This window comes from Thunnus maccoyii, chromosome 1 (assembly GCF_910596095.1).
Source record: "Thunnus maccoyii chromosome 1, fThuMac1.1, whole genome shotgun sequence".
Lineage (NCBI taxonomy): Eukaryota > Metazoa > Chordata > Actinopteri > Scombriformes > Scombridae > Thunnus > Thunnus maccoyii.
Window position 1 is genome coordinate 12,860,550 of NC_056533.1, and position 25,525 is coordinate 12,886,074.

Genomic DNA, 25,525 nt, shown 5'->3' on the forward strand with positions numbered 1-25,525 from the left:
TGTAACAGGGTCCGTCAGGACAAGGTCATATTTTGCATCCTGTAGAGACTGTATCAGATCTTTGTCTTCAAAAAGCAGCTCAAGCATTTTGCATGTTTTCTCATGTATCTCAGAGGCCGCTTGTCCTGATTCCATTTCCAGTTTAAAACGTGTCCAGGCAGACTTTCCCTCCCTCTGGATTTTAAGCAACTGGGTCACAAATGTAGTTACAAAGTCTTCATTAAATCCAGACTCAATATTGAGTGTAATTGAAGTATAGAATGGGGAGGTTTCCTTGATGTACCAGCTATCTGACGTTCGCACAACAGAGACCTCGTGGCCCCTTGAATGTAGTTCCTCAATAATGACCTTCATGTTCACCCAGTGGCTCCCGTCCACTGGATAAACAAGCACTTTCCCACCATAAACTACACTTGGGCAGAGCAGGTAGAGCGTGATCCAGACCCAGGGCTGATGCATTTTTGTTCTAAAGTTGGGGAGAAAGCATATTATATCTCATCAAAAACCCAAATGTCAATACAAGTAGCCTTTTCTATAAATCAAAATAAATCACTTAAATTTAAAGGATTGTTTGATCAGTGGTTTGTGAAAAAAAAGTTTCATAATTGTGTACATTTTAAGCTTTTAATAATGTTGCAGTAGTATGTGAAGCCTGCTATACTTGTTTAACATTTACAGTATTTACTAACTAGCATGCAACCTTTACACCTGAGATTATCTAAACCACTGGAGCAACAAGAAAAAGTGTAACAGTATTGTATGTCAGTTAAATATTAGAAATATGCACAATTTCTAATTCCAAAATAGCGGTATCATTTCTATTGGTGAAAGATTTTTAAAAAATGCCAATATTACCTTCTTTGCCAATGTATTTGTTTTTCAATATTTCTCCTTTGCCAGAGAGCAAAACACGTGTTAGTCCTTCCAGGTTCCAATTTGAGTAGGACTTTGGTACAACAATGTCATGTTCTTTAACGCTCAGGTGATAAGAAAGTACAAGGAAGAGATAATATAGTCCACAGTGTTTAATTCTAAGCAAACATTGGTAACCAAACTAAACGGCTGGGAGACAAAATAACTTAGAAACTGCAGGGTTATTTTCCCGTGTTACAAGTATTTAGTTACATAAAAGCTTCAGATTGGGATAAAGTTTCAGTTTGAATTGTAAATTTTATTGCAAGTCCATTATTCTGTCTCCCAATAAAAAGCAACAACTACATGCCTTAATGGTGTAACCAACTAGGAGTTTTCTGATATGGCCTATAATGCTCAGGTGTAACTTGGCCGCTATGTTGTGTTGTCTTCGGGAAAGTGTGATTTTTTAGGTAGCTGGTATTCCTCTTTAACAGCCTAAGAAAATACTGTAAATGACCAAACAACATCACCTTCTGACTGATAAAAGTGTCAACAAACTCTCATTTAGGTCAATTTCTAAAATATGTCTATTGCAAGAAACCTGAAAGTAATGAAAGTGCATTATTTTTCTGGTCTTACACTCCACATGGTTTTAATATTTTATTGTCAGTCCTTTAAATATTTCAGGATCTTTCCTTTAACAGTTTGCTTTCAGCATAATGCAGTCTACAGTAAAACACAATACAGCAGAGTTGAAATTTCTATCTTAGCTCATTTCATTTTCATTCATCAAGTTATTCTAGTAGTCTTCTGGTAGTTTGCATTAGCTGAGATAATTCTAACTTTCATTTGGTTACATCCAAAAGCAAATGTTGACAAGTGACAAAGTAATCAAACACACTTCACTCTTACAAGTTAACAGTTAAAACTGGCAGTTATATTTCATTTTTTACAGCAGGGGCGGTGTTTCAGCAAAAGCCAAGGTATGGCAATGTGACATGACGTCACAGAAATACTCAGTGATAATGGGATTTGAAAAATATTGATTAACCTAAAACTGTATCAAACACACTTCACTCTTACAAGTTAACAGTTAAAACTGGCAGTTATATTTATTTATTTACAGTAGATATTTTTCTTGATAGGGAACTTGCAGCTGACACAAAACACAGTCAAAAAAATGTATATCTACTCATTTCTTTCAATTTTTTTTACTGATCACAGCCACATTGACTGTAATATAGCAACATATTCACCAATATGAAAATTAACCATGAAGCATCTCTACTGGTTAGTCAGATTTCACTTTTCTTTTCAAACACAGTCTGAAGCACGAGCACACTAACCCAGCAAAAATGAACAAAACAAGAAGAGCAATTGTTACTAAAAATAATATGACATCTACAGAGTGGTAGGAATACCAGGGCAGTTTGTAGGACTCTGTTCTCAGGTGAGCTGCTCCTTTATGTCTCATGACAAACTCTATCCAGAAGAGGGCTCTATCCAGTGGCTTCATTGGCTGATCTCTGTGCAGCCTGGAGAATCTCTGCATGTTCATCCTGTAGGAGGGGTCATTCAGGATTTCCTGAATGGTATTCTGAAATGTTTTTCTATCCAATTCAGAAACATCCAAAACCTTTGCCACACCCTTTGCTTTCAGTCTAGAGAGGTTGTCAGCTTGATCGAACACAAAGGGAATGCCTACAATCGGAATACCGTGATATATAGCCTCATAGATTCCGTTTGTTCCTCCATGACTCACCAACAGTTTCATCTTGGGATGTCCTAACAGGTCATTCTGTGGCATCCAGTCAGCTAGTAAAGTGTTGTTGCCCAGAGTGGCTGGTCTGTCACCTTTATACCTCCAGATGACTTTCTGAGGTAATGTGGCAAAAGCTGCAGCTATCTCATCAGCTAAGTCATGGGGAAGCTCTGCAATTAAAGTCCCCAGAGACATAATGATGACTCCATGTTCCCCTGAACTCTGGACAAACTCCTCCAAGTGTTGAGGCAGAGGTTTTGCAGGTTTACACTGGAACCCTCCCATATAGATGACATTAGGCATGGTGGGACGAGGAAACTCAAACACAAAGTCCACTCTCATGAGCCACAGGTCTGCTGCCTGGAACAGGGAGAAGTAGTCTACATCTGGACCAAAGTAACGAGTGGACAATGCAGAATAATGCGGTCCAACAGTCTGTTTATACAGACGCATCCTCATGGTATAAAAAAACATGTTTTTGACCCTCTCAAGGAACGTCATTTGATCTGTTAATTCTGAAGGTGGAAGTGGGACATAAGAGAGCGGAGAAGGTGCAATTGCAAAATGTGCTTCACCATGAACAGTCCATCGAGCATTGAATACTAATGGCAATCCAAGATAGTGAGCCAGCATTACTCCTCCTCCATTAGCAGGATCTGTCAAAACCGCATCATACTTGGCGTCTTGAAAGGACTTCATTAACTCTTTATTTTCAAACATGTACATGACCACTTCAGAGACTTTCCTGTGTAATTCAAAGAACTTGTCTTTTAACTCCATATCTAAAGCAAAATGGGCCCACGCAGACCCCTTGCTTCTTTTAATTTTAATAACTTCAGAGACAAAGAGACGAAAAAAATCCTCATTTCCACCACCAGAAATATCCAGTGTGACAGTACGGTAGAATGGAGAGGTTTCACTGATGTACCAGCTGTCTGCAGCGCGAATTACTGTCACACTGTGCCCTCTTGAATGCAGCTCCTCAACAAGTACTCTCATGTTCACCCAGTGGCTGCCATCATGCGGAAATACCAGAACTTTCCCACTGTGTGCAGCTGGAATAATGACAGCCAAAAGAGAGATGATAGAGGCCAATGAAAAAAACATCTTCAAATCTTCTGAAACGGAGTTGTCTGAAATAGAAAAGAAAAAGAACAAAAGTCAGATAGCTGTCACTAATAGATTCAAGAAAACATGTGCACATAATGATGGATAGTGTTCCTGGTGGAGGCTGTCCAAAACAGAGTGCTTCAACAATGTTCTTTTTAATTGTCTCTTTATTCATGCATAAAAAAAATCCCTCTGACTGCTCTCACGTGGATAAAGCACATGGGGCCTCTCTCAGGAAATTAGAGTTCTGTTCAGTGCCAAGAGCTCTGTTTGCAATCTCCCTGAGCAATGGTGTTTTTATAACCATAACTGTGCATAACTGCATACAAGAAATATTATATATTAGAGCTTCCCTCTAAGAAAACACGTAATCCCTGTAAAACAAATCCCATGTACCGATTTTCATGTTGATTTGATGTCTAATCCTTTGACAATAGATTTGATTCAATAAAATCTCCAGGCTAATTAGTAACATTAGCTGACAAAAGCTAGAAACAAATGTTTCTCCTTCAGTACTGAACAGCTGTTTACAACTTGCACGACAGACATTACTCACTGTTTTCTCGTGGTAAAAACAAGATCTGTAAAGGTCAAGCTTACAGTGAAAACTTTCCTGGCACTAATGTCAACAAACCCTCTCCGCAGATAGTTAAGAACCAAACAAAGCAGGCCATAAAGAACTGAAGTCAAACTGTCGGGACTGTAAAACATTTCCTGGTTTCTTTTGTCCCACCCTCAGCAGAGTTGTTACATGAGCTTCTCGACACTTATAGGGGAAGCTTGGTCATCGTTGTGCGTTAAGCCAGGGAAGCAATGTCAAAAGCAAATATTTACTTTGTAAAGTGGTGTGCTGCATACGTTTTACCTTTTACACAGGCAGAAAATTCTGTCATTATTTATTTAAGATGCAAGATTTGGCCAGTGAAAAACATTAGATTTTAAATTTGCACACAAACAGTATACTTTGGATGGTGCACTAACTGATTAAGCAGTCAAAAGAAGAATAACTTTTTAACATCATTTGTAAACTGTGGAATATAAAGTGTGCCTTTTGTGTGAAAGTATACTTACAGATACCTCAATACACCACTCAGGAGAGCAGTGAGTGTTGTATGTTCAATGTACAATGAGGACTCTACATCACATAAATATACTGCATGCATTATATATCAAACTCCAAACTCACTCAGCAGTAATACAGCGAAAAGAACAAATTTCATAATTCTACAATTTTGAATTATGAGCTTTAGTTGTTGATTTGGTAAAATGACCATTTCAACTGTAAAGTTTATGTTCCAAAAGCTATTAGACAGGCTTAAGATATTTACTTTTCAATTTTTCAATATGGTGTCTTTGCACTCCATATATTAAGACTTTTACAACTGTCATTCGAAGATCACTGTCTTGTGACAGACTATTCTCAATAGCAATCTTAAAGTAAAATCTTCTGGGTGCTGCTGTCAGGACTGTGCAGAGTTTAGTGGAACTGAAAAACCACTTCCTGATTTTTTAAAACATTTTGTTGCAACATTTGCCTCACCACTGACATCACTTCTGCTAATCTTACCACCTTAAATTCTTGCCTCTTTAAGGCAGTGGTTCTCAAAGTGGGGTCCAGGGACCCCCAGGGGTCATTGAGGGTGTTCCAGGTGGTCCCCAGAAAAAATAGGAATAATTTATTTTCACTATAATTCCATCCATAAGTAGCAAAATGACAGAATGTATGACTATTTTGGTCATGGGTTTCATACACTTTTTGTAATAAAACATCTAAAAGCAAAAATCTTATCAGATGGGGTCCTTTGTTTAATTTGTGTCAGTTTAGGGGTCCTTGATATGAAAAAGTTTGAGAACCACTGCTTTAAGGGAAGTTCACTCTTTACAGTGTAATGAGGCGGAACTCCAAAGTAATCTGCAGGAAAGTTTATTTACTGTGATTATACTTATGTATGAGATTTATTATGCATTTAGCATTTAATGTAACAACAGACACACTGTATTCTTTGTAAAGCAGTAGAATTTGGACAAATAGATTTGAAAAAAATCTCAAACTACAAGACAATATTATCAAGCTGTAAAACTATAAAGAATAAAACTCACTCAGCTGCGTCTTTGGTCAGGTGCTAGATGAAAGAGCCAACAGTCAAAACGTTTAGACGACGTTATCTGAAGCTTGGGATATGTAATAAAAGGCAGGCACAGATCAAGGCTATAGAATCATAGTATCTGCAAAGAAGACAACACCCTTGAGATAGAAACTCCGCCTCTTGGGCAAAATGTTGGCATACTTAAGTGAGTCATTTTAAGGAAGTCAAACATGCTACTAAAAATACAAGTATAACACAATGTAGTACCTGTTTGCTCAGTATGTAGACAAACAAACAGTTCAGATTAATTGTACAGTTCTTTACAGCTCACCATTTGTTGTTCCAGTATTGTCAAGTGTCACCTTTTCACTTAACATAAACCAAAATGTGCTGCAAAAAGTACAAACCAGATAATTGGGCATAGGCAAAGGCTGTGACACAAAGCAGCAACACCTGAAGCTGATTGTGTTAACCACCTTAAATACATCTATATCAATTATCCAGCTAGTGTCCTGAGGAATATATATAGTAATGAAAAAGTTTTAGGCACTAAAAATAAAGTGAGGATGTCACTTCATGGAAACAATACTATGAATAGTTTTTATTTATCAATTAACTCCATACAAAGTTCAGTAAACAGAAGAAACCTAGATGAAATCAATACTTTGTGTGACCACACTCCTCGGTACACCTGCACACAGTTTTTTAAGGTACTTGGCAGGTTGGTTGTTCCTGCATCTTGGAGAATTTGCCACAGTTCTTCTGTGGATTTAGGCATCTCAGTTGCTTCTGTCTCTTCATGTAATCCCAGACTGACTCGATGATGTTGAGATCAGGGCTCTGTGCAGGTCATACCATCTCTTGTAGGACTCCTTCTATTTGTCATTGAAAATATTTTTTTATGAACAAGTGTCAAATAGATGACTGGTTGTATGTTTGGGGTCATTGCCATGATCCAGAATAAATTTGGGACCAATCAGACACATTTCTGATGGTATTGTGTGATGGATAAGAATCTAAACATCTAAAGTACCTAAAACTTTTGCACACCGTACATATAACTGAAATGTCTCCTACACACAGAATAAAAATGAACTAACATATTTAGTTTCACCGGGATGAATTGCAACTGAACCATCAAGGTGTATCAAATTTCTTTCATTTACTTTTCATAGAGGCACAGTCAAAGGTATATTTAAATACAGTTTGCTGCTGTAAGTAAGGAGAACTTAAAGACGGTGGGCCTATTTGGGCCAACTGGGGCCTTTCTGTGTTGCCATAACCTCATCCAGTCTTAAAGACAATGGGTATTAGGAGACTCTTGCCATTTCCCTTGAACAGGGGTCATATAGAGAGCATCAATTTCCCTGCCGGAACTAATAAAATATCACTCAATTTAGATACATTTCTTGTGTTTTGTTTGTACAGTGTCCTACCTGAAACAGATTGAGACAGGTCACAACATCCATTTAGTTCATCCACATATTTTACAGAAACGTGAATATCAAACAAATTAAAAGAATACACTGGAAAATATTGCCTCTACAAAAATAATTACTTACTAGTTATCTAATATTACTATAAATGGACAGCCGAACAAATATTCTTTTAATCTCAAAATTAGCAAAACGCAACCTGATATTGAACAAAATATATATTCCTTGAATGATTATTCGCGTTTCACTTTATGTTACATTTACAGTCAAAAAAATGTATATCTTTAAAACATCTACTCCTTTCTTTCAATTTTTTTACTGATCACAGCCACATTGACTGTAATATAGCAATATATTCACCAATATGAAAATTAACCATGAAGCATCTCTACTGGTTAGTCAGATTTCACTTTTCTTTTCAAACACAGTCTGAAGCATGAGCACACTAACCCAGCAAAAATGAACAAAACAAGAAGAGCAATTGTTTCGAGAAATAATATGACATCTACAGAGTGGTAGGAATACCAGGGCAGTTTGTAGGACTCTGTTCTCAGGTGAGCTGCTCCTTTATGTCTCATGACAAACTCTATCCAGAAGAGGGCTCTATCCAGCGGCTTCATTGGCTGATCTCTGTGCAGCCTGGAGAGTCTCTGCATGTTCATCCTGTAAGAGGGGTCATTCAAGACTTCTTGTATGGCCTTCAGGAAGTTGTTGTCTTTGTCCACTGTATTAACGGTTAAAATCTTAGCTGCTCCTCTCTCTTTCAGACGGAGCAGATTGTCATATTGGTCAAAAAACAGTGGTAAACCCACAACTGGCACTCCATGATAAATAGCTTCTTGGACTCCATTTGTTCCTCCATGAGCCACAAATAGTTTCATCTTTGGATGTCCTAACAGGTCATTCTGTGGCATCCAGTCAACTAGTAGAGTATTGTTGCCCAGAGTGGCTGGTCTGTCACCTTTATGCCTCCAGATGACTTTCTGTGGTAATGTGGCAAAAGCTGCAGCTATCTCGTTTGTTATATCCGCAGGAAGATCAGTCACAAAAGTCCCCAGAGACATAATGATGACTCCATGTTCCCCTGAACTCTGGACAAACTCCTCCAAGTGTTGAGGCAGAGGTTTTGCAGGTTTACACTGGAACCCCCCTATATAGATAACATTAGGCATGGTGGGACGAGGAAACTCAAACACAAAGTCCACTCTCATGAGCCACAGATCTGCCTCAACATTTAACTGATGATAGTCATTATCTGGCCCAAGATATTTGTCACAAATTTTCTGGTATATCTGCTTAACCACCATAGTATGTTGCGTATGGGTTATTAGATGCAAAACCATGTTTTTAACTCTCTGAAAAAATGTCATCTTATCAGTGTAACCAGATCCTGTTATAGGAATATATGATATAGGTGAAGGAGCAATAGCAAGATGACCTTCTCCAGCTATTAGCCAGCGAACATTATAAATTAAAGGCAGGTTCAAATATTTGGCCAAAATGACTCCACCACCCCAGCAGGGGTCAGTGATTACAAGATCGAACTTGCTGTCTTTCATGTTTCTCATCAACCCTTGATCACCTAACATTGTTGATACAAATTCACCCACGGCTGCATGAGCGTCAACAAATGTGCTAAACATTCCTACAGTCATGTGGAGAAAACTTGTCAAAGGAAGTGCCCCCCTCTCAAATAGAATGACTTCAGATACAATTTTTGTAATTAACTTTTGATCTAAGCTTCTTTCCACTTGAACTGTTAAGGTATTGTAATAAGAGGAGTTGTCCTTTATGTACCAGCTTTTGCTGGAACGCACAATAGTTATATTGTGCCCTCTTGAGTGCAAAGCTTGGATTAGAATATCCATGTTTATCCAGTGGCTGCCCTCAATAGGAAAAACCAAGATGTTGCCTCCTTGACATGCTCTGGGTATGAAGATGAGCAGCAGCAAAGCACTGCACCAACAGATCATCTGAAATGAATATGATGGAAAATCAATTAACTACTGTGAAAAATATAATTACAGAAGAAATGTATTGTGACTTCTCACTTATTTTTTTTCAACTTTGTCAACACAACATGATTGTAAAAGTTAGGATGCAGCTGAAAATTGTCTATGGTGCACACTCTTAAGAATAAGTCTCTTAATAGGATCATAGCAGAAATGCTTAGGTTCATTTTTTTTTAATATAGCCCTATAGTTTGCATCAAACTGTTAAATTTAAAGAAAAACAGCCTGAGATAACAACAAGATAACAAGAGGTGTTTGAAATATTAGACTGAGACTGCATCTCATGAAAACAGCAGTGTTGCTGTTGAGTTTAAAGTCTTACTTTCTTTTAAGGCAAACACATAATAACAATAATATATATTATTAATATAATCATCACTCTACATCCTCCATACGCTACATCTCACATTGGCGAAAGAAACAACAGAAATAACATGGGTTTCTGAAAGCCCATGGGATGTGTTTGTCAAAATAAAAGCACCTACTATTATGAGAAAACTTTAAACAAGAAAGGTATGTCATAACAATGAAATGCATTTTCTCGTTAAATATCGAGATACTTTTTTCGAGAAAGTTTTCTAATAAGAAAATATTCTCTCGTTATAACGGAAAAACAAGTATGGCATATATGGAACGCTGATTGCACCAAAATGTCTAGTTTGGCGTTCGCATTAATACGTCAAATTTATACGTCTTAAGATGACAGAAAATACCCTGTTAAAGCGTTCATTTTGAACATCTCAAGGCGTTTAAAATTGGGTGCTACCACTTCATAACTTTCTGAGGGGAAACTCTTCATATAATCATTGCAAGAGAGAAAACGATTCCCCCACTCAACCTACCTTGTATGAACTGAGGTTAAGAAACAATATTGATTGAATTGGGCCTAAGAAATGATATGAATTTACAGTGACATTATTAACCTCTGCATTTTTTGTAGGTTACTGGTTAATTATTGAGAAAAAATGTAGCTTGCATACAATATCATACTTGACATTCACTTAATGTATTGTGTTCGCCTAAGTGCCCACTAGATGGCAGTATTAGAGCATAAATGGCAACCTGTTGAATTTTGAGTAGAAAGTGGTGTTCTGCAAGCCATTGATTTCAATGTTAACCGGTTAAGATCCTTTCTGATTAATGGCGACATTTTCAGTGCAGTGTCTTCAGATGTACAAATTTGACAAATTACATAATGTGGAGGCCGAACTAGACATTTTGGCCCAATCCGCCTTCCATATATAGGCTTCACAAAGGCGCATAACGTGCCAAAGTACAAAAGCGTGCGTGATTTGAGTACCAATCTCCACTTTTCCACTGACTGAGCTACAAAGTTAGTATCTAGATTTTATTAGCATATACCATATCTATGGTGAAACATTGTTTACACATAATGTTTCTACTTACTGTGTTTGTCCACACGAGAAAATCAAGTTACGAGGTTTATCACCTGTTTCGTGCAGCATCCGTATTACCGACGAGTCCACACAACACAAGATAGGGTACATCTGTCCCTCTTCTCATTTCTCAGTTGGTACATCCTCGATTCCTTTCCTCGGGTACGTCTCAAATCTCTTATTTTATGGCTCCTCGCTCGATGCGCCATTTTGACGAGCGTCCCAAATCTCTTATTTTGCTCGGAGGAGCGAGGAGGGATCTCTGAGGAGCGAGGAGCGAGGAAACATGAGAGCCTTCACGGAAGTCTTTTACCAGCCGACGAGCCCCCTTATTGGATATCAGTTATTGATTGGACGCTGCACCTAATCTGACTGATCTGATACATCACTGCAGTTTCATACCGAAGTGGAGACAGATTATAGATTCAATTTAAATGTATCACTCCCAAGTTTTATGCTTTACTTGTTTTCTGATTCATCATATAGTTAAAATCTATTAATTGTCGACCTGATCAATAAAAGAACCATTAACAACTTTCTTCATATATTAGAAAGATTTTTCTTTTCATGATCTATTATTTCCTCCATTAAACTGTTTCTTGCTGACAGACAGACTCTTCCTGACTTTAATTTTATCCATAATAACACATTTATAGTTTACATCATTTATCGTCATTTCCATTCAGTCACATGTGAGGCTGAAAATTCCTGAGCGTCGGCAAGCACAGTGTAGTAGGTCTTGGGCTCATGGACTGTATGGACATCTCCATGCAATCTGCTATTTTGATTCATGTATGTGCAGCAGCGCAACGTGCAAATGGGATGGGTGAAGGTGAATATAGATCAGCGGGTGTGGTGATAAATAAATACTCTCTCAGTCAGTCACATAGCTGTGAAACAGTTGTGCCAATCACAGTTAAACGTGATGAGGACAGCTCAACAAACTGAAAGCTTTTCTTCTTCTTTTTCTTCTTCTGTCTGATGTGTGTAGAGGTGTGTGTGCTGAGGCAGCGTGGTGTTGTTTTCAGGTGTTTTAATGACGGTAAACACAGTGAACGGTGGTGCATAATGGCACTGTGCTCTGGTGCAGAATTTCTCTAATCAGAGGCTGCAGATTTATCAGCATGTCAGTCCTGTTGCCCTCAGATGCTGCAGGGATTTGATGAATGAAATGAGAAGCTTTTCATACAGTATAAAGCAGCTGTGGACAGCAGATACTGTAAGAATCACTTACATTCATTTATAGATCAATGTAGATTGATTTACTGTACTGACTTTCCTTCTTTAACCCCATTAAACATTATTTTCTGTGCCGGTTTTGTTTGGTGAGTGTTTAATTGAAATACGTTATTTATATTTCAAGCATCAATCTGTTATTGCAGCATGTTTGCAGCAAGTACTGTTAATAATATCACCAAAGCCGCACTGATTGACTTTGCCATATACAGATGTGGTTCTGAGACGTCTATTTTCAGTGCAACATCTATAATTCAACAAAAATACAACAACTGTGTTTGTGCTGCTTCATTTGAATGAACATCCCACCTGTCTGTGCCTCTCCTGCCACCTGTGCACCCTACACTCTGTGCTGGTCACCAAAATACCACACAGACGAGCAAAGCGAGTTTCAAGGTCAGGAAAATACCAAAGAGTCAGAGTGCTGCTCGTTGCAACCTATATAGAGGGTACACAGACCCTGCAGACTGGAGTCCTGGGTTGGGTTAAGAAGGGCTATAACTGGATGTATTTGTGTGCAGCGATAAGGAGGTTACTGATTGATAGGACCAGAACACACATGTAGAAACTTGGAGTCGCAGTTAATCATTCATATTAGCTTAGGTTTAATGACCTCAAAGTGTATGCTGTTAATAAGTGCCCATGTAGTTTTGGTCAGACTGCTGCATTCTTGAATTCATTCATTCTCACTGAGGCTATTTGTCTGTTATCTAACCAAAATCATAACTTCATTATGTCAGCCAAACACAAGGTGACAAGAGGACGATTGTGTCTGCTTATTATCATTTTGTTGCTTGGCAATGAATTACACAACAGGCAACAGAACATGAAATGTAATTTAAATTGCTAATATCTGCTCTGGCTTAGTTCCAGTGTAGTCTTTGTACTGACTGACTGCTTTAGAGCACAACCTAAATTGTCAGTGACTCTGAGCTGGAAGTATTACAGTATGTTGATCCTTCTTCTCTCAGTCTGTTTTTTTTTTAGCTTTTGTTTAGTAGCAACTACAACATGTCATCACCATTATTGACAAACAAATTAGTTATCAGAATTCCTTGTGTGGGCCAAATACTGTGTGTTAGATCATTCTCAAGGAAAAGGTACATTTATACTATATAATACATATTATTACATAATGTATATGATATTTATTTAAATAAATAGTATATAATTAATACATAGCGTAGTTACCTAATCAAAATAATCCAAACAACCTTTCTAAGTAGTGTATGGGGTTGATGGTTTGGCGGTGTAAAGTGTGGTTTAGCTTTATTGAAAATACACAAATAAGCTTACTCTGAAGTTGCACCCATTGTAAGATAATAGATAATAGCATCAAGTGATATATAAACCTAGATCTAAGTGTATTCACCCATATCCATTTTCGATAACATACAGTAGGTAAAATTGCACATTGTTTCATCCATAAAGTAATCAAAAGGGAGCTTTTCATATTGAAGCAATAAGAATGTTTTTTTTCCCACAGCAAGCATGTTTACCCACCGGACAGAAAGGTTATTTCAGGAAGAAATTGTCAGGGAACAATCTTTCATTTTCTTAATAGCAGCTTTCAGATTAAGAGATCTTTCAACACTTTTCATTATTATGATTATTATTAATTATACTGCATAGAAAATTACATTATAGCATGTCTGCATTGCCTACATTGCTCTCTCACATCATAAGATAATATACCTTTTTTCTGGAGACTGAAAAGTTATTTTGCAGAGCATGACTCAGTGTGTGTCAGTCTGTGTGTGTTTGACTAGTATCCACATTTGAGGTAAAACAAACAAAATTAAAAATAAATGATAAATAAATAAATTAACTACATGTGAAGGTCAGCTTTTCAGTTTTCACAGTGTTTTACAAACAACAAATAAAGCCAAAACATGAGATGATAATCTAAGGATAATGATGATAATCTAAGATAAATATTCAGAAATCTGACTGAATAGCAGGCTTTAAAATTTTGCAAATTGATTTTTCAACACAAGCCGGGTATTGATTTTCTCTTCACCCCATACCCTACTGCATCTCTGGTTCCCACAATATGCTGTCGCCATAAGAGCACACACATGCACACATATAGAGAGAGTGAGAGAAATAAGAGGTACAAAACATCATATGTGGCTGTGGACACCAGACACTGTAACAACCTGAAAACTTGAGGAAGTACAAAGCAGATTATCAGTTGCAGAGCTGGCCCCCCAGAGCTGAGAGGGAGTGATGTGGCTGCACAGAGGGTCTGACTATTCCTTTCTATGATTAGTGACCACAAGAATGCTAGGAGATGGGATATGGGGGATGGGGGAAAACAGGGCGGGCTTTCTGAAGGAAGAGGGGGTGGAGGAGGAGGAGGAGGAAGAGATGAGCCTGTGCACAATTGGATGCAGCAGAGAGTGAAGCAGCATCTGTACGAGGCAAGAGAAAGAACCTGCATGGAATGGAGGAGCACTAGAGCAGCACTGTCGCTGTCGTCAAGACTCCCACCACCTCCACCACCACTGCTTCTCTGGATTGTGTGGTAATGGCAGAGACTCTGAGCAGGTATGTGCAGCATTTGCATCCAGGTTAGTAAGGTGAGAGAAGAGTGCATTCTTGGCTTGTGCAGGATGTTGCTCTCTATATTAAAGGTGTGTGAGCCATTCAAATGCAGTTTGTTATTTAGCATGGATGACACAAGGATGATTTTTTTTATCTGTCTTATTCACTGAAATACGTGACTGGGATTGCACACAGCAAAGGGGAGTAAGCAGGGGTGTAGTAACCTAAGGCATGTTTAATGTCACACTCTTACTGCACCAATATTTGCCCAATGTAAACAGAAGCATAACCACAGTTTTTAACATTTATTTTCCAGCTCTGTGATGCCTGAGGGACCAGCTGTGTTGATGCGGTGCCACCTCTGATATGATGCTGAGAGCAGGAGGGGCAGCCACCTCTCTCGCACTGCTGCTGTTGCTGCCATTGCTGTGCTGTTGCCACCTGTGCCACTCACTGCGTAAGTTGGGAATGCCTCATCAAATTACCGTGGCAGAATGTAATACGCTCAGTATGACAGATGGCATAGTCAAAGATGAACTGCAGAGACAGGGAGAGAAGAAGTAGAAATTGGCAAATGGTCGTAAAGTGAAGAGTGAGGAGAGCTTGCCAATTAAGGTCAGTTGTGCAAACAAAAAGTTTTGGTGTCAGTGTGGACACTTACCCTCTTATATCAGATTGAAGATTGAAAATATTGCAGAAACAGTTAGTGGACTGTTCAGCTATTGAACAACTGCACATGTCTAATAGCAGTAAAAGACCACCTAAAATTGAAATAAACATTTATATTTTCTCCTAAAACCCAGAATTCCAATAATAATAACAACAACAACAACAACAACAACAACAACAATAATAATAATAATAATAATAATAATAATAATAATAATAATAATAATAATAATAATAATACTGAAATTCTCCTGCTACTGTACATGACAGAGAATCACAACACAATCAGTAACACAACATCTGGAAAACCAGAAAAGCATATTCAGATGACTCAGGAAAGCAAGTAGTCATCAATTCAAAATGTGATCAATATTTTTCAGTCTGTAGTGGAGTTCTGCTTCAGCAAAACAATGCAGCAGTTTGACTGTGATTCTGGCAGTAGCACTGTTATATTGAATGACACTGTTTTCTTATCGCTACACTGAGTAATATTTCTTGCTACTGTACATGATGGAGAGACACAACACAATCACTGACACAAAATCTGGAAAACCAGAAAGAATATTCAGATGGCTCAGGAAAAAAGTAGTCGTCAAAAGGTACAGGTAGGACAAACCAAGAATAAAAGTTGGACTGCCTGAGAAACAAATCAACTGTTAGCTGGCAGCTGGGTGGACTGATGACTGGGTGAGGCGATGAGCTGAGGTGGGAAGCTCAGCAGTGACAGCTGCTGGGCAGGTGAAGAGTAATAGGAAAGGTTAGTACATTATGTATAACACAGAGATTAATGGTATGAACTTAAAGGAGAGGAGGGAAGAGAGGAACTGCTGTTGCCATGACAGTGTATCTACTGTACTGTACTTGTATGCATATATACAGTATGTGCAGTGTATATATGCAGTATATTTATGCATGTTTGTGTGTGTATGAGTCTTATATTCTGTTATTATCTGCTATAGATTTTATAGATTTCTCTTATTATATTGTTAATGTTTTGCATATTTCGCTGGTAGTAGCAATGTCTCAATGTAATCATCATCATCTTTATGGTAGCAGGTATATTATCCATGTTTACTTTATTTACAGCACAGATTTGATTTTTGTCATGCTGCCCACTGCAATTGGCAGACTGCAGGCAAGCCTTGACTTGATTCTCCTTGAAAATGCAGGAATGTAACTATTAATTTTACTCAACGTTAGGTGTAAACATCATTTCATTACATCATCATTTCTTTAGCTTATAGTACTATATCTTTTTTATGAGTACATTTATGGCTTTATATGGCATGATTCTATAGCATACTTTTCAGCCAAGCAGGATGCTGGTGATATTGGGGGGAGAGACTGAAAAGAAGATGAATTAGCCAATAACACAGTCATTGATTGAGGGTGTTGCAGCCTTGTCTTTATTGATTAATACACTGAGAAAGTAACACCATGCGTTTGTGGTCATTCTCGTTGTAGATTTCTGACCACATTCTCCATCCATAAATTCAGTTTATAACCATGCTGGTGGGTGATTTAAAGAAGAGGAGGAAAGAAATTGTGTGTAATTCAAAGTGTGATTGATATTTTTCTGCTGTTTTTCTGCAGTCTGCAGTAGAGCTCTGCTTCAGAAAATGCAGCAGTTAGACTGTGGCACTGTTGTATGAAGTGATCCGTCAGTTACAGTTATCATGTACCTACATGTAATACCATGACTGCATTCTCTGTCCCCTAGTCAATGCATGTTTTTGATTAATGTAAGCTGACCAGATAGATATTATATGACACTGCTTTTACTTGGGATCTCTAGAGTTCTGTCCTGTGATGAATGCTATTGTCAAACTTTAAATGTTTAATTGTTGTTGATACTGTGTCAGACAGAAATTGGCTCAACTCAACAGTTTTTTTTATATTTACCCTTGCATATAACAAATAATAGACAAAAATCCAGTCCAATATTTTTGTGTTGGCCAAGTAGTACCAATTAGATTTGAACTGGCAATGTCAGTCCAACAAATGTATGTACACATTTTGAGATCAGTTACAATAATCCCTCTATTGCCACCATAATTCCATGGTTCAGAAAATATTTTGACTTGTTGCTGTTGACAGGATCAAAGCCACTGGTAAGCAGCAAATTTTAAATGAAAGGCATCCAAAAATCACAATAACTGACACACAAGTCACAATGCAAGACAGGTAAATAGGCTCATCTTTTATAACTATGGCAGAAGAAGAACATACAGTAAATATGAAGTGAGACAAATATCAGCAATTCTTTCTCCAATCATATTTGAAATCACTTGCATACAATTGCCTCACTAAACCTGGGAGAAATGGAATCTGCTTGGGGTGCTTTTGTTTGGTCCCCAGAACTGGGGCCTTCTTTACGTGTTTACCACTCATATACTATGCTCTATTTAACGTATTACCATCAGACTGGAAATCCTTTGAGACTCATATTGTATATTACTAGCTCAACAGAATATGCTGTAGCACTGTGAGACACAGTATTCTGTTGTAAGTTAGGTCTAGTTGACAGTCAAGGGTTAGTATCATCCTTCTTTTTGTAATGGCACCATTACAGATAAAAAGTAACTAAAAATATGAAAGGCCACCATCTCTGTTGCTGTTGCATAGCACACAAGTGTCAGATCTAGTCGTTTCAACAGATTATCAGGCTTTCATGCATAATATGTTTTAAGGATAATGACACCAGAGTTCAGACACTCTAGATATGAGCATTGTGATAAGATCAGAGTGAAGTGCTGTTAGAAACAGAGCTGAAAATCAACCATGGAGTCTATATTGGACATCTGAATAAATTAAAGAAGCTGTATTTGTTCAATTACATGCAAGTTAATAAACTGTAACATTTTTCTAGTTAACCTTCTTGTCTTTTCACACCTTTTAGGGGTTCCAAAACTCTCCTCGTATGCAAAAGCAGAGGACAAGCTGTTCAAACACCTCTTTGGAAACTATCAGAAATGGGTTCGTCCGGTGGAATACCTAAACCAGACCATCTGTGTGAAGTTTGGACTGGCCATCTCCCAGCTAGTTGATGTGGTGAGGATATAGGATATACGATTCAGATAACACTGTATTGTATTTGACACCTCAAAACACAAGGGTGATTTTTAAATGTGATGTAATTTTATTACCATATAGTGGTTAATTGTAAGTGCAATAGCAGTCCAAAGGTTAAAGACAAAAGACTTTAGACGTGTGTCAGGAAGTGAGTGGAGCAGGTGGACCCAAATGCAAATGACGGCAGGTAGGCAGGATCAGATAAAGAAATATTTATTGGATACTCGAAAGACTCAGGAGACACTGAGAACAGGAACCAGGAAAACTGACTGGATACACAGGAACACTGACCATGACCACAGACAACTCAACAAAAACTGAACTGACAACAGAATTTAAATACACAGGGTCTGATTACAAACTGAACACAGGTGAGTGAAACAAGACAGGTGAAACACATGAGGCAATCAACAGAGGCAGGAAAACACAGGAAGTAAAAGTAACAAGACACAAGGAGAAAACATTTCAAAATAAAACAGGAACTAAAGTAATCAGACAAGGAACAGGTGACACAACACAAGGGCAGACTGGGAGCTGATAGACTAGGGAAGGCACTATTAGCAGGGCAGGGCTAACAAGAGTAATGCAGGGCAGACGAGGGACACACGAACACAGGAGGAGTGAAGAAACACACAAGTCCAACACAGAGAAAACCGAATCCCAGAACTCCCAAAACGATCCAACCGAAAATGCAAGAAAGTCCCCCAAAGTCAAATGACATAAACAAGCTCAACCAAATGACCAGGCAACACAAGTGTTACACAGAAAATCCAAAAGAACAAAAACAGAAAGAGTCCAAACACAACAGAAAGTCTTGGCAGGACAACTTGCTCAAGGAAACTAGTACAACGGACTAACATCGAGCCCTCGGTGAACAAAGAAAGCGACTGCTTATATGTTTCATTTCATGAATGTGTGTCACTGAGGTTTTAACTTCATAAACATAGCACTAAAAGATGTTAAATTGTTTCTCTATAAAAATGTAATAGCCACTTTTTGAATTAAAATCTAAACTTTGTTGTTTCACCATTCTAGGATGAGAAAAACCAGCTAATGACAACCAATGTGTGGATGAAACAGGCAAGTAAAGCTAATGTAGACAACTAACCTACACAAGAGTAGCCTTGCATTTCTCTACTGTACCTGCAGTAAACACAACATGCAGGTAGATTTGTTAAAGAGGTGCTGTTGGTGTCAGCCTCCCCACACCCCCTTTGTAATCTGGTCTGGTGGCATTTCACTGACAGTTCTTATCTAAATGAGTCCTTTCGGCCCTGTGCCCACGCGCCTGCCTCCACTAGTTGCCTCCTCCCCACTGCAGCTTCTGTCAGCCTTATTCATGGTCTGGAGTGTCCTGTGTGTCATACATCTTATGAATTATCCCCACAGACCAGCCTCTGCCTTTCAGGTCAGTTGCCCCCTTTCACAGTGATGGATTACATTATGCATAAAGGGATGGCAGTGGCCACGGTGGTGATGTCTATCTATCATAGATTTCGTTTGCAAAGTGGGAGGAATGTCATATTTCATAATTGCATCTTTTCTCCTGCATCTGGCGGTCACCTTTTTTGTTGAAAAGAATACTGCGCTTAAGCTTTTTCCATACACCAGCTTACCCTCCTATTTATTACCATTACCATTTACTTACCATGTACTGCATGTACTGTACACTTGGAAAATATTATGGCACAGAAAGAATATAATCAACTTAAAGCTTCTATGAGTAGAATTCTTCTTTGTTTATACTGACTTTCCATTTTTTCTTAATGTAGGAGTGGAATGACATGAAACTCAGATGGAACCCTGATGACTATCTGGGCATCACAACTATACGAGTCCCTTCTGACAGGATCTGGCTCCCTGACGTTGTGCTGTATGATAAGTATGTAAGATGATGCACGAAAAAGAAGCTCACATAGATGTGAGACATTTTTATATTTTCCAAGTTTGTCTAATGACTTACATGATAAGAAAGAAGTGTATATTTAAAAGTCCTCAAATGATTTTAGAGGACCAACCATTACTTATTTTAGTTCAGTCAAAAACCTTAAAGAAAGAGTTAGTGGTGGTTGTTTCAGAAAAGCTAATCTAGCTAATCAGCTAAAACTGCAGCTAAATCTGTTCTTTATCTTGTAAATAAAGAAATGTTATTTCTTCCAACAGTGCAGATGGTCGTTTTGAGGGTACTGTCACCAAGGCTGTTGTTAAGTATGATGGAACAATATCATGGACACCACCAGCTAATTACAAATCGGCCTGCACCATTGACGTCACCTTCTTCCCCTTCGACCTCCAGAACTGTTCAATGAAGTTTGGCTCCTGGACCTATGATGGCTCCCAGGTTAGTGTATATTCCACAGTGTGTGCACATTTCATCAGCGTCAGTTATGAGCAATGATTGTCATGAGATTTTCTTTATTTAAAAGGTCGACATCATTCTGGAGGAATTCCACGTGGACAAGCAGGACTATTTTGACAATGGCGAGTGGGAGATAGTGAAGGCCACAGGCAGCCGCGGTCTGAGGACAGACAGCAGCTCTTCCTATCCCACCATTACCTACTTCTTCATCATCCGCAGGTTGCCTCTTTTCTACACCCTCTTCCTCATCATCCCCTGCATCGGCCTGTCCTTCCTCACCATCCTCGTCTTCTATCTGCCCTCCAACGGCGGCGAGAAGATCTCTCTCTGCACCTCAGTGCTGGTCTCGCTCACTGTCTTCCTCCTGGTCATAGAGGAGATCATCCCCTCCTCCTCCAAGGCTATCCCTCTCATCGGGGAGTACCTGGTCTTCACCATGATCTTCGTCACGCTCTCCATCATCATCACCGTTTTTGCCATCAACATCCACCACCGCTCCTCTTCTACACATCATGGCATGGCACCGTGGGTGAAGAGGATCTTCCTGCATCGACTACCCAAGCTGTTGTGCATGCGCAGCCACGTGGACCGCTACGCCACAGCTGGATTAGCTGGGACAGGGGGAGCTGTCAGACTGGGATTGAGGAAGGACTCACCTGAGTTCACTCCTCTCCTTTACACCCGACATAACCTACAAGCAGCTTTGGATTCTATCCGCTACATAACCATGCACGTAGTTAAAGAAAATGAGGTCAGAGAGGTGAGTTTATTCGATTTTGTGGTTGTTTTTTTTTTTTTTTTGGCCCCAATCTTTATTTTTTGAGTTAAAACAAAACAACAAGTGATGACAAAAATGATATATGCTTCTTTTTTGGCACAGGTGGTACAAGACTGGAAGTTTGTAGCCCAGGTTCTGGATCGAATGTTTCTGTGGGCCTTCCTGCTGGTGTCAATCCTGGGCTCCGCTCTCCTCTTCATCCCAGTTATTTACAAATGGGCCAGCATCATCGTCCCTAACCATGCTGGAAGCACCCTCTAAATACCACAATTCAACTAACAAATAGAGGCAAAGCACATTAACAGCTACAGCCCTGCTCTGGTTATCCACAGCCATGCCAGACATTGATTGCTGAGTACATCTCACAGAGAGTTTTTTAAAAAGAGATTCTGTTTCTGAGTTTAGACATAAGTGTAAAACTCATTTTATGTACTTCATACAGTATGAGAAAAATTGACTGCTTTATGAATGAAAATAATTCAACATTCAGTGATATTCGCTGCATTTTTTTGCCCACATTTCACACATGAATAAAAATCAACACATTCATTTGGCCTAGTGTATTTGCTGGCATCACAGAGTGGAGATTTATCATTGAGTCTGGTAGAGGTAGGTACAAAATGACAAGAACAAGTCCTCACAGGATCATTTAAGATGACTATCTCACCACCGGCCCTTAAAGTATGTTTATGCAGGTTACATAACAGAGTGAAATATGATAACATATCTTGATGGTTGACTGATGTTTGAAGAAAAGGCATTTCTCATGAGTTTTTTTTTCTCATGCTCATTTTTATTTGCTTTGTGAACATTTCCACTAACTATAGTGTCTGCTTTTCTATAATTCCAGTTTCACAAATCTCCATTACTTATCCTGGCATCAGCAGCAGCCTGGAAGTTATGTAAGTTTTCTGGAGAACATCCTTGTAAGTAAACATGTGAAACTTGCTAAAGAGAAAGAATAAAACTACATATTGTTTCTAATAAAAAAAAGACCTGCATCTCTTTGAGTTACTGTGCAACTTCAGAGGGCCATCAATTCCATGATCACATACGTAGAGTACACAAAGGTCAGACACTCCACATGATTTTACAGTTCGTCATTACATTCTGCTTGACTGTGTGTGGGAAGGATAGGAGGCTTTCTTGCCAGGACTTGAATTTCCCAGGCAGCACTTCCTTTCAACCAGATGACTAATCCTGCATTCTTTGTGAGGGTGTAAAATGATCTTGCATACAGATTAGCGCATAATGTCGGTCCAGGATGTTTTTTGCCATAGCACAAAGCAGGGCAAAACTGTTATCTTTACTCCATCAGAAGTAGAAAATAAATCTTACAACAACTTTAAAGCACAGGTCTTGTTTGAAATGTTAGAAATTTGTTGATACTTTGTAATAGAAGACCATAGGAAGATCCTGTTTTCCTGCAGCTGAGCAGCTCAGCCTCTTGTTGAGTTGAGCCTGCACTGCCTCTGCATGGCCATGTCTTTACATTACAGCTGAGCAATGCAACAAAGGCACATGCAAACATGGACATATTTCTGGCTGAAGTGATGAGATCTGTGACATTCCAGGTCCAGTTATACCAGATGTGGAGGCTGTCAATAAACATGATGAGTACAAAATGAAATGAGCACAGGTAAACAGTATAAGTCATATTATTTTGTCTTTTTATTAAACCAGACAGAGATGACCAAAATAGATAAAGGGAGAGAGGAGCCATGCAAATACGTTGTGCATGATGTGATTCAAAATGGTGAAAAACATCTAAAACATGCAATATCAGCCACTGAATCTGATGAATAAATCAAATAAATTAAATATATTCTGCACAACTCATTAAAGTGCAGAGTTGCACATTAGCACCACAACTGTGCTGTTTGAATTCTTTTTCTTGCCAATAGAAAGTTCATTTTATGTTGTTTGATTGGTCTTTGACTCTGAGATACAGATTGTATGGGGTAAAAAAGGACTGGAAAAAACAAACAAACAAAAAACAACTGGGTGTCAGACATATATGACCTGTGACTTCTAATATTATATAAAAACATTAAGGTTGCTGTTAAAGTTTGATATGAGATATGTAATATTATTTGGACCACCTTGGCTCTTTCCCAAATGATTTACATCTTCTTGGTGATTTTGGATGAACACACCTTTGAAAATCCTTGAGGTGTCGATTATAAATATGAACCACTTGAGGATGTGTGTAGATAGAATTTTAAAAATTAAGAATAGGATTCAAACAAAGAAGTACAAATAAATAGCTCTAATACATTTCTGCCCATGGCTCAACAAAGAGACCATGTTGTTCTCTGTTCCTGAGAGAAAAGCTCAAATAAGAGCTTATCCATAATCCACTTATGTAAGCTATCCTGGAATTTGTGGTTATGCATGCACTGGTACTTAAAGTGTTTCACACCAACATCTAAGGAGTACTTTACCCATATGCATGGCTGGAGCAACTTCATGTAAAACAGGTATGTTACAGATCCATCTATTGTTGAGTTTTCTTTTGTCAAGACATTTATGGAATTTTACGTCTAGTTTTCTTATCCAAGGTAACCTAGAATTATTTATGTATGTGTTTGTTTTTTCCTTTCAGGTTAGAGATGCCCCTGCACAGAAATTCAAAAACATTTCTTCTCTCATTATCCATCCTGTTCTTATCATGGAGAATTTGTCATGGAGGCAAGATTTTGATTTTTCCTTTAGAGGGAAGCCACTGGGTGAACATGGACATCATGATCAAAGCTCTCCACACTCAAGGACACTCTGTTGATGTGGTACGCACCAATCAAAGCTGGTACATCAAGGATGACTCTCCGCACTACAATACAATCACAGTTCCTGTCAGCGAAGCCTTTAATCACGACTTCATTAACCCCATTCTGAAAAAGATTATTGATATAGAGAGGGGGGAGAGTTCAGTTTTGAGCTTTGCAAGCTTGCAGGTTGAAATGTTTACTGCAATGTTTAACATGCATAGAATAATGTGCAAAATGGCTACTAACATGTTTAAAGATAACGACTTAATGAAAAATCTAAAGGAGAGTAAATATGACATGGTATTTACTGACCCAGCATGGGGTGCAGGAATAATGTTGTCTCACGCTCTTAAGCTACCTCTAGTCTATAATGTGCGGTGGGTAACCAGTGGGGAGGGGCATATGGCCATTGCACCCTCTCCTTTATCTTATATCCCGTTGACCGGCTCAGGACTGTCAGACAAAATGACTTTCATACAGAGAGTGAAAAATCTTATTTTCTATGTCATTTGGCAAGCTCAGGATATATTTCTAATCCGCCCTCAGTATCAAGCTGTCTGTGATGAGTTCTTTGGCCCACAAGTCAGATACAGTGACCTATTACAGGGAGCAGATCTATGGCTCATGAGAGTGGACTTTGTGTTTGAGTTCCCTCGTCCCACCATGCCTAATGTTATCTATATCGGTGGGTTTCAGTGTAAACCTGCAAAACCTCTGCCTCAACACTTGGAGGAGTTTGTCCAGAGTTCAGGAGAACATGGAGTCATCCTCATGTCTCTGGGGACTTTTGTGAGTGAACTTCCTGCAGACTTAACAAACAAGATAGCTGCAGCTTTTGCCACATTACCTCAGAAAGTCATCTGGAGGCATAAAGGTGACAGACCAGCCACTCTGGGCAACAACACTTTACTAGTTGACTGGATGCCACAGAATGACCTGTTAGGACATCCCAAGACTAAACTATTTGTGGCTCATGGGGGAACAAATGGAGTCCAAGAAGCTATTTATCATGGAGTGCCAGTTGTGGGTTTACCTGTGTTTTTTGACCAATATGACAACCTGCTCCGTCTGAAAGAGAGAGGAGCAGCTAAGATTTTAACCATTAATACAGTGGACAAAGACAACGGCTTCCTGAAGGCCATACAAGAAGTCTTGAATGACCCCTCTTACAGGATGAACATGCAGAGACTCTCCAGGCTGCACAGAGATCAGCCTATGAAGCCACTAGATAACGCCCTCTTCTGGATAGAGTTTATCATGAGACATAAAGGAGCAGCTCACCTGAGAACAGAGTCCTACAGACTGCCCTGGTATTCCTACTACTCTGTAGATGTGGTCCTGACTTTGCTGACTACTATTGTGGTGATTTTTTTTCTCCCTTTTGTGTTTCTCAGATTTGCATGTCTTGAAAACAAAAAGAAAACAAATAAAAAGTGA

The 25,525-nt window shown here is 38.7% G+C and overlaps 4 protein-coding genes across 8 annotated transcripts; 2 read left to right on the forward strand and 2 right to left on the reverse strand.

The window, feature by feature from the left end:
- Positions 1 to 1,502: 1,502 nt before the first annotated feature.
- Positions 1,503 to 6,569, reverse strand: LOC121901197 (UDP-glucuronosyltransferase 2A2-like). Of its 5 annotated transcripts, none has more exons than XM_042417926.1 (3): positions 6,146 to 6,569; positions 5,828 to 5,899; positions 1,503 to 3,750 (listed from the first exon to the last, which is right to left on the reverse strand). In XM_042417926.1, the coding sequence occupies exon 3, from the start codon at positions 3,722 to 3,724 to the stop codon at positions 2,147 to 2,149; it is 1,578 nt and encodes a 525-aa protein (XP_042273860.1). In that variant the 5' UTR covers positions 3,725 to 3,750; positions 5,828 to 5,899; positions 6,146 to 6,569; the 3' UTR covers positions 1,503 to 2,146. The 5 variants fall into 5 exon arrangements, with proteins under 5 accessions (XP_042273860.1, XP_042273858.1, XP_042273859.1 ...); XM_042417924.1 differs by having other exon boundaries at positions 5,828 to 5,953; XM_042417925.1 differs by having other exon boundaries at positions 5,828 to 5,953; positions 6,082 to 6,569.
- A 19-nt stretch (positions 6,570 to 6,588) lies between these two features.
- LOC121901253 (UDP-glucuronosyltransferase 2C1-like) lies at positions 6,589 to 10,951 on the reverse strand. Its single transcript, XM_042417931.1, has 2 exons — positions 10,670 to 10,951; positions 6,589 to 9,223 (listed from the first exon to the last, which is right to left on the reverse strand). The coding sequence occupies exon 2, from the start codon at positions 9,221 to 9,223 to the stop codon at positions 7,646 to 7,648; it is 1,578 nt and encodes a 525-aa protein (XP_042273865.1). The 5' UTR covers positions 10,670 to 10,951; the 3' UTR covers positions 6,589 to 7,645.
- Positions 10,952 to 14,327: 3,376 nt separating this feature from the next.
- chrna5 (cholinergic receptor, nicotinic, alpha 5) lies at positions 14,328 to 22,245 on the forward strand. The gene is made up of 8 exons (XM_042417995.1): positions 14,328 to 14,445; positions 14,759 to 14,899; positions 18,011 to 18,162; positions 19,219 to 19,263; positions 19,956 to 20,065; positions 20,347 to 20,524; positions 20,610 to 21,302; positions 21,423 to 22,245. The coding sequence occupies exons 2-8, from the start codon at positions 14,809 to 14,811 to the stop codon at positions 21,579 to 21,581; spliced, it is 1,428 nt and encodes a 475-aa protein (XP_042273929.1). The 5' UTR covers positions 14,328 to 14,445; positions 14,759 to 14,808; the 3' UTR covers positions 21,582 to 22,245.
- Positions 22,246 to 24,040: 1,795 nt separating this feature from the next.
- LOC121896625 (UDP-glucuronosyltransferase 2C1-like) lies at positions 24,041 to 25,525 on the forward strand. The gene has a single exon (XM_042410501.1). The coding sequence runs from the start codon at positions 24,056 to 24,058 to the stop codon at positions 25,523 to 25,525; it is 1,470 nt and encodes a 489-aa protein (XP_042266435.1). The 5' UTR covers positions 24,041 to 24,055.

Excerpts from the sequence above, each read along its gene's own strand:
- LOC121901197 (XM_042417923.1), bottom strand. The coding sequence starts at position 6,236 with ATGCCCAATTATCTGGTTTGTACTTTTTGCAGCACATTTTGGTTTATG. Across the intron at positions 3,751-6,145 it reads CAATACTGGAACAACAAATG|ACAACTCCGTTTCAGAAGAT; the intron begins GTGAGCTGTAAA and ends TTTCTATTTCAG.
- LOC121901253 (XM_042417931.1), bottom strand. The coding sequence starts at position 9,223 with ATGATCTGTTGGTGCAGTGCTTTGCTGCTGCTCATCTTCATACCCAGA.
- chrna5 (XM_042417995.1), top strand. The coding sequence starts at position 14,809 with ATGATGCTGAGAGCAGGAGGGGCAGCCACCTCTCTCGCACTGCTGCTG. Across the intron at positions 18,163-19,218 it reads TCTCCCAGCTAGTTGATGTG|GATGAGAAAAACCAGCTAAT; the intron begins GTGAGGATATAG and ends TCACCATTCTAG. Across the intron at positions 21,303-21,422 it reads AAGAAAATGAGGTCAGAGAG|GTGGTACAAGACTGGAAGTT; the intron begins GTGAGTTTATTC and ends TTTTTGGCACAG.
- LOC121896625 (XM_042410501.1), top strand. The coding sequence starts at position 24,056 with ATGGACATCATGATCAAAGCTCTCCACACTCAAGGACACTCTGTTGAT.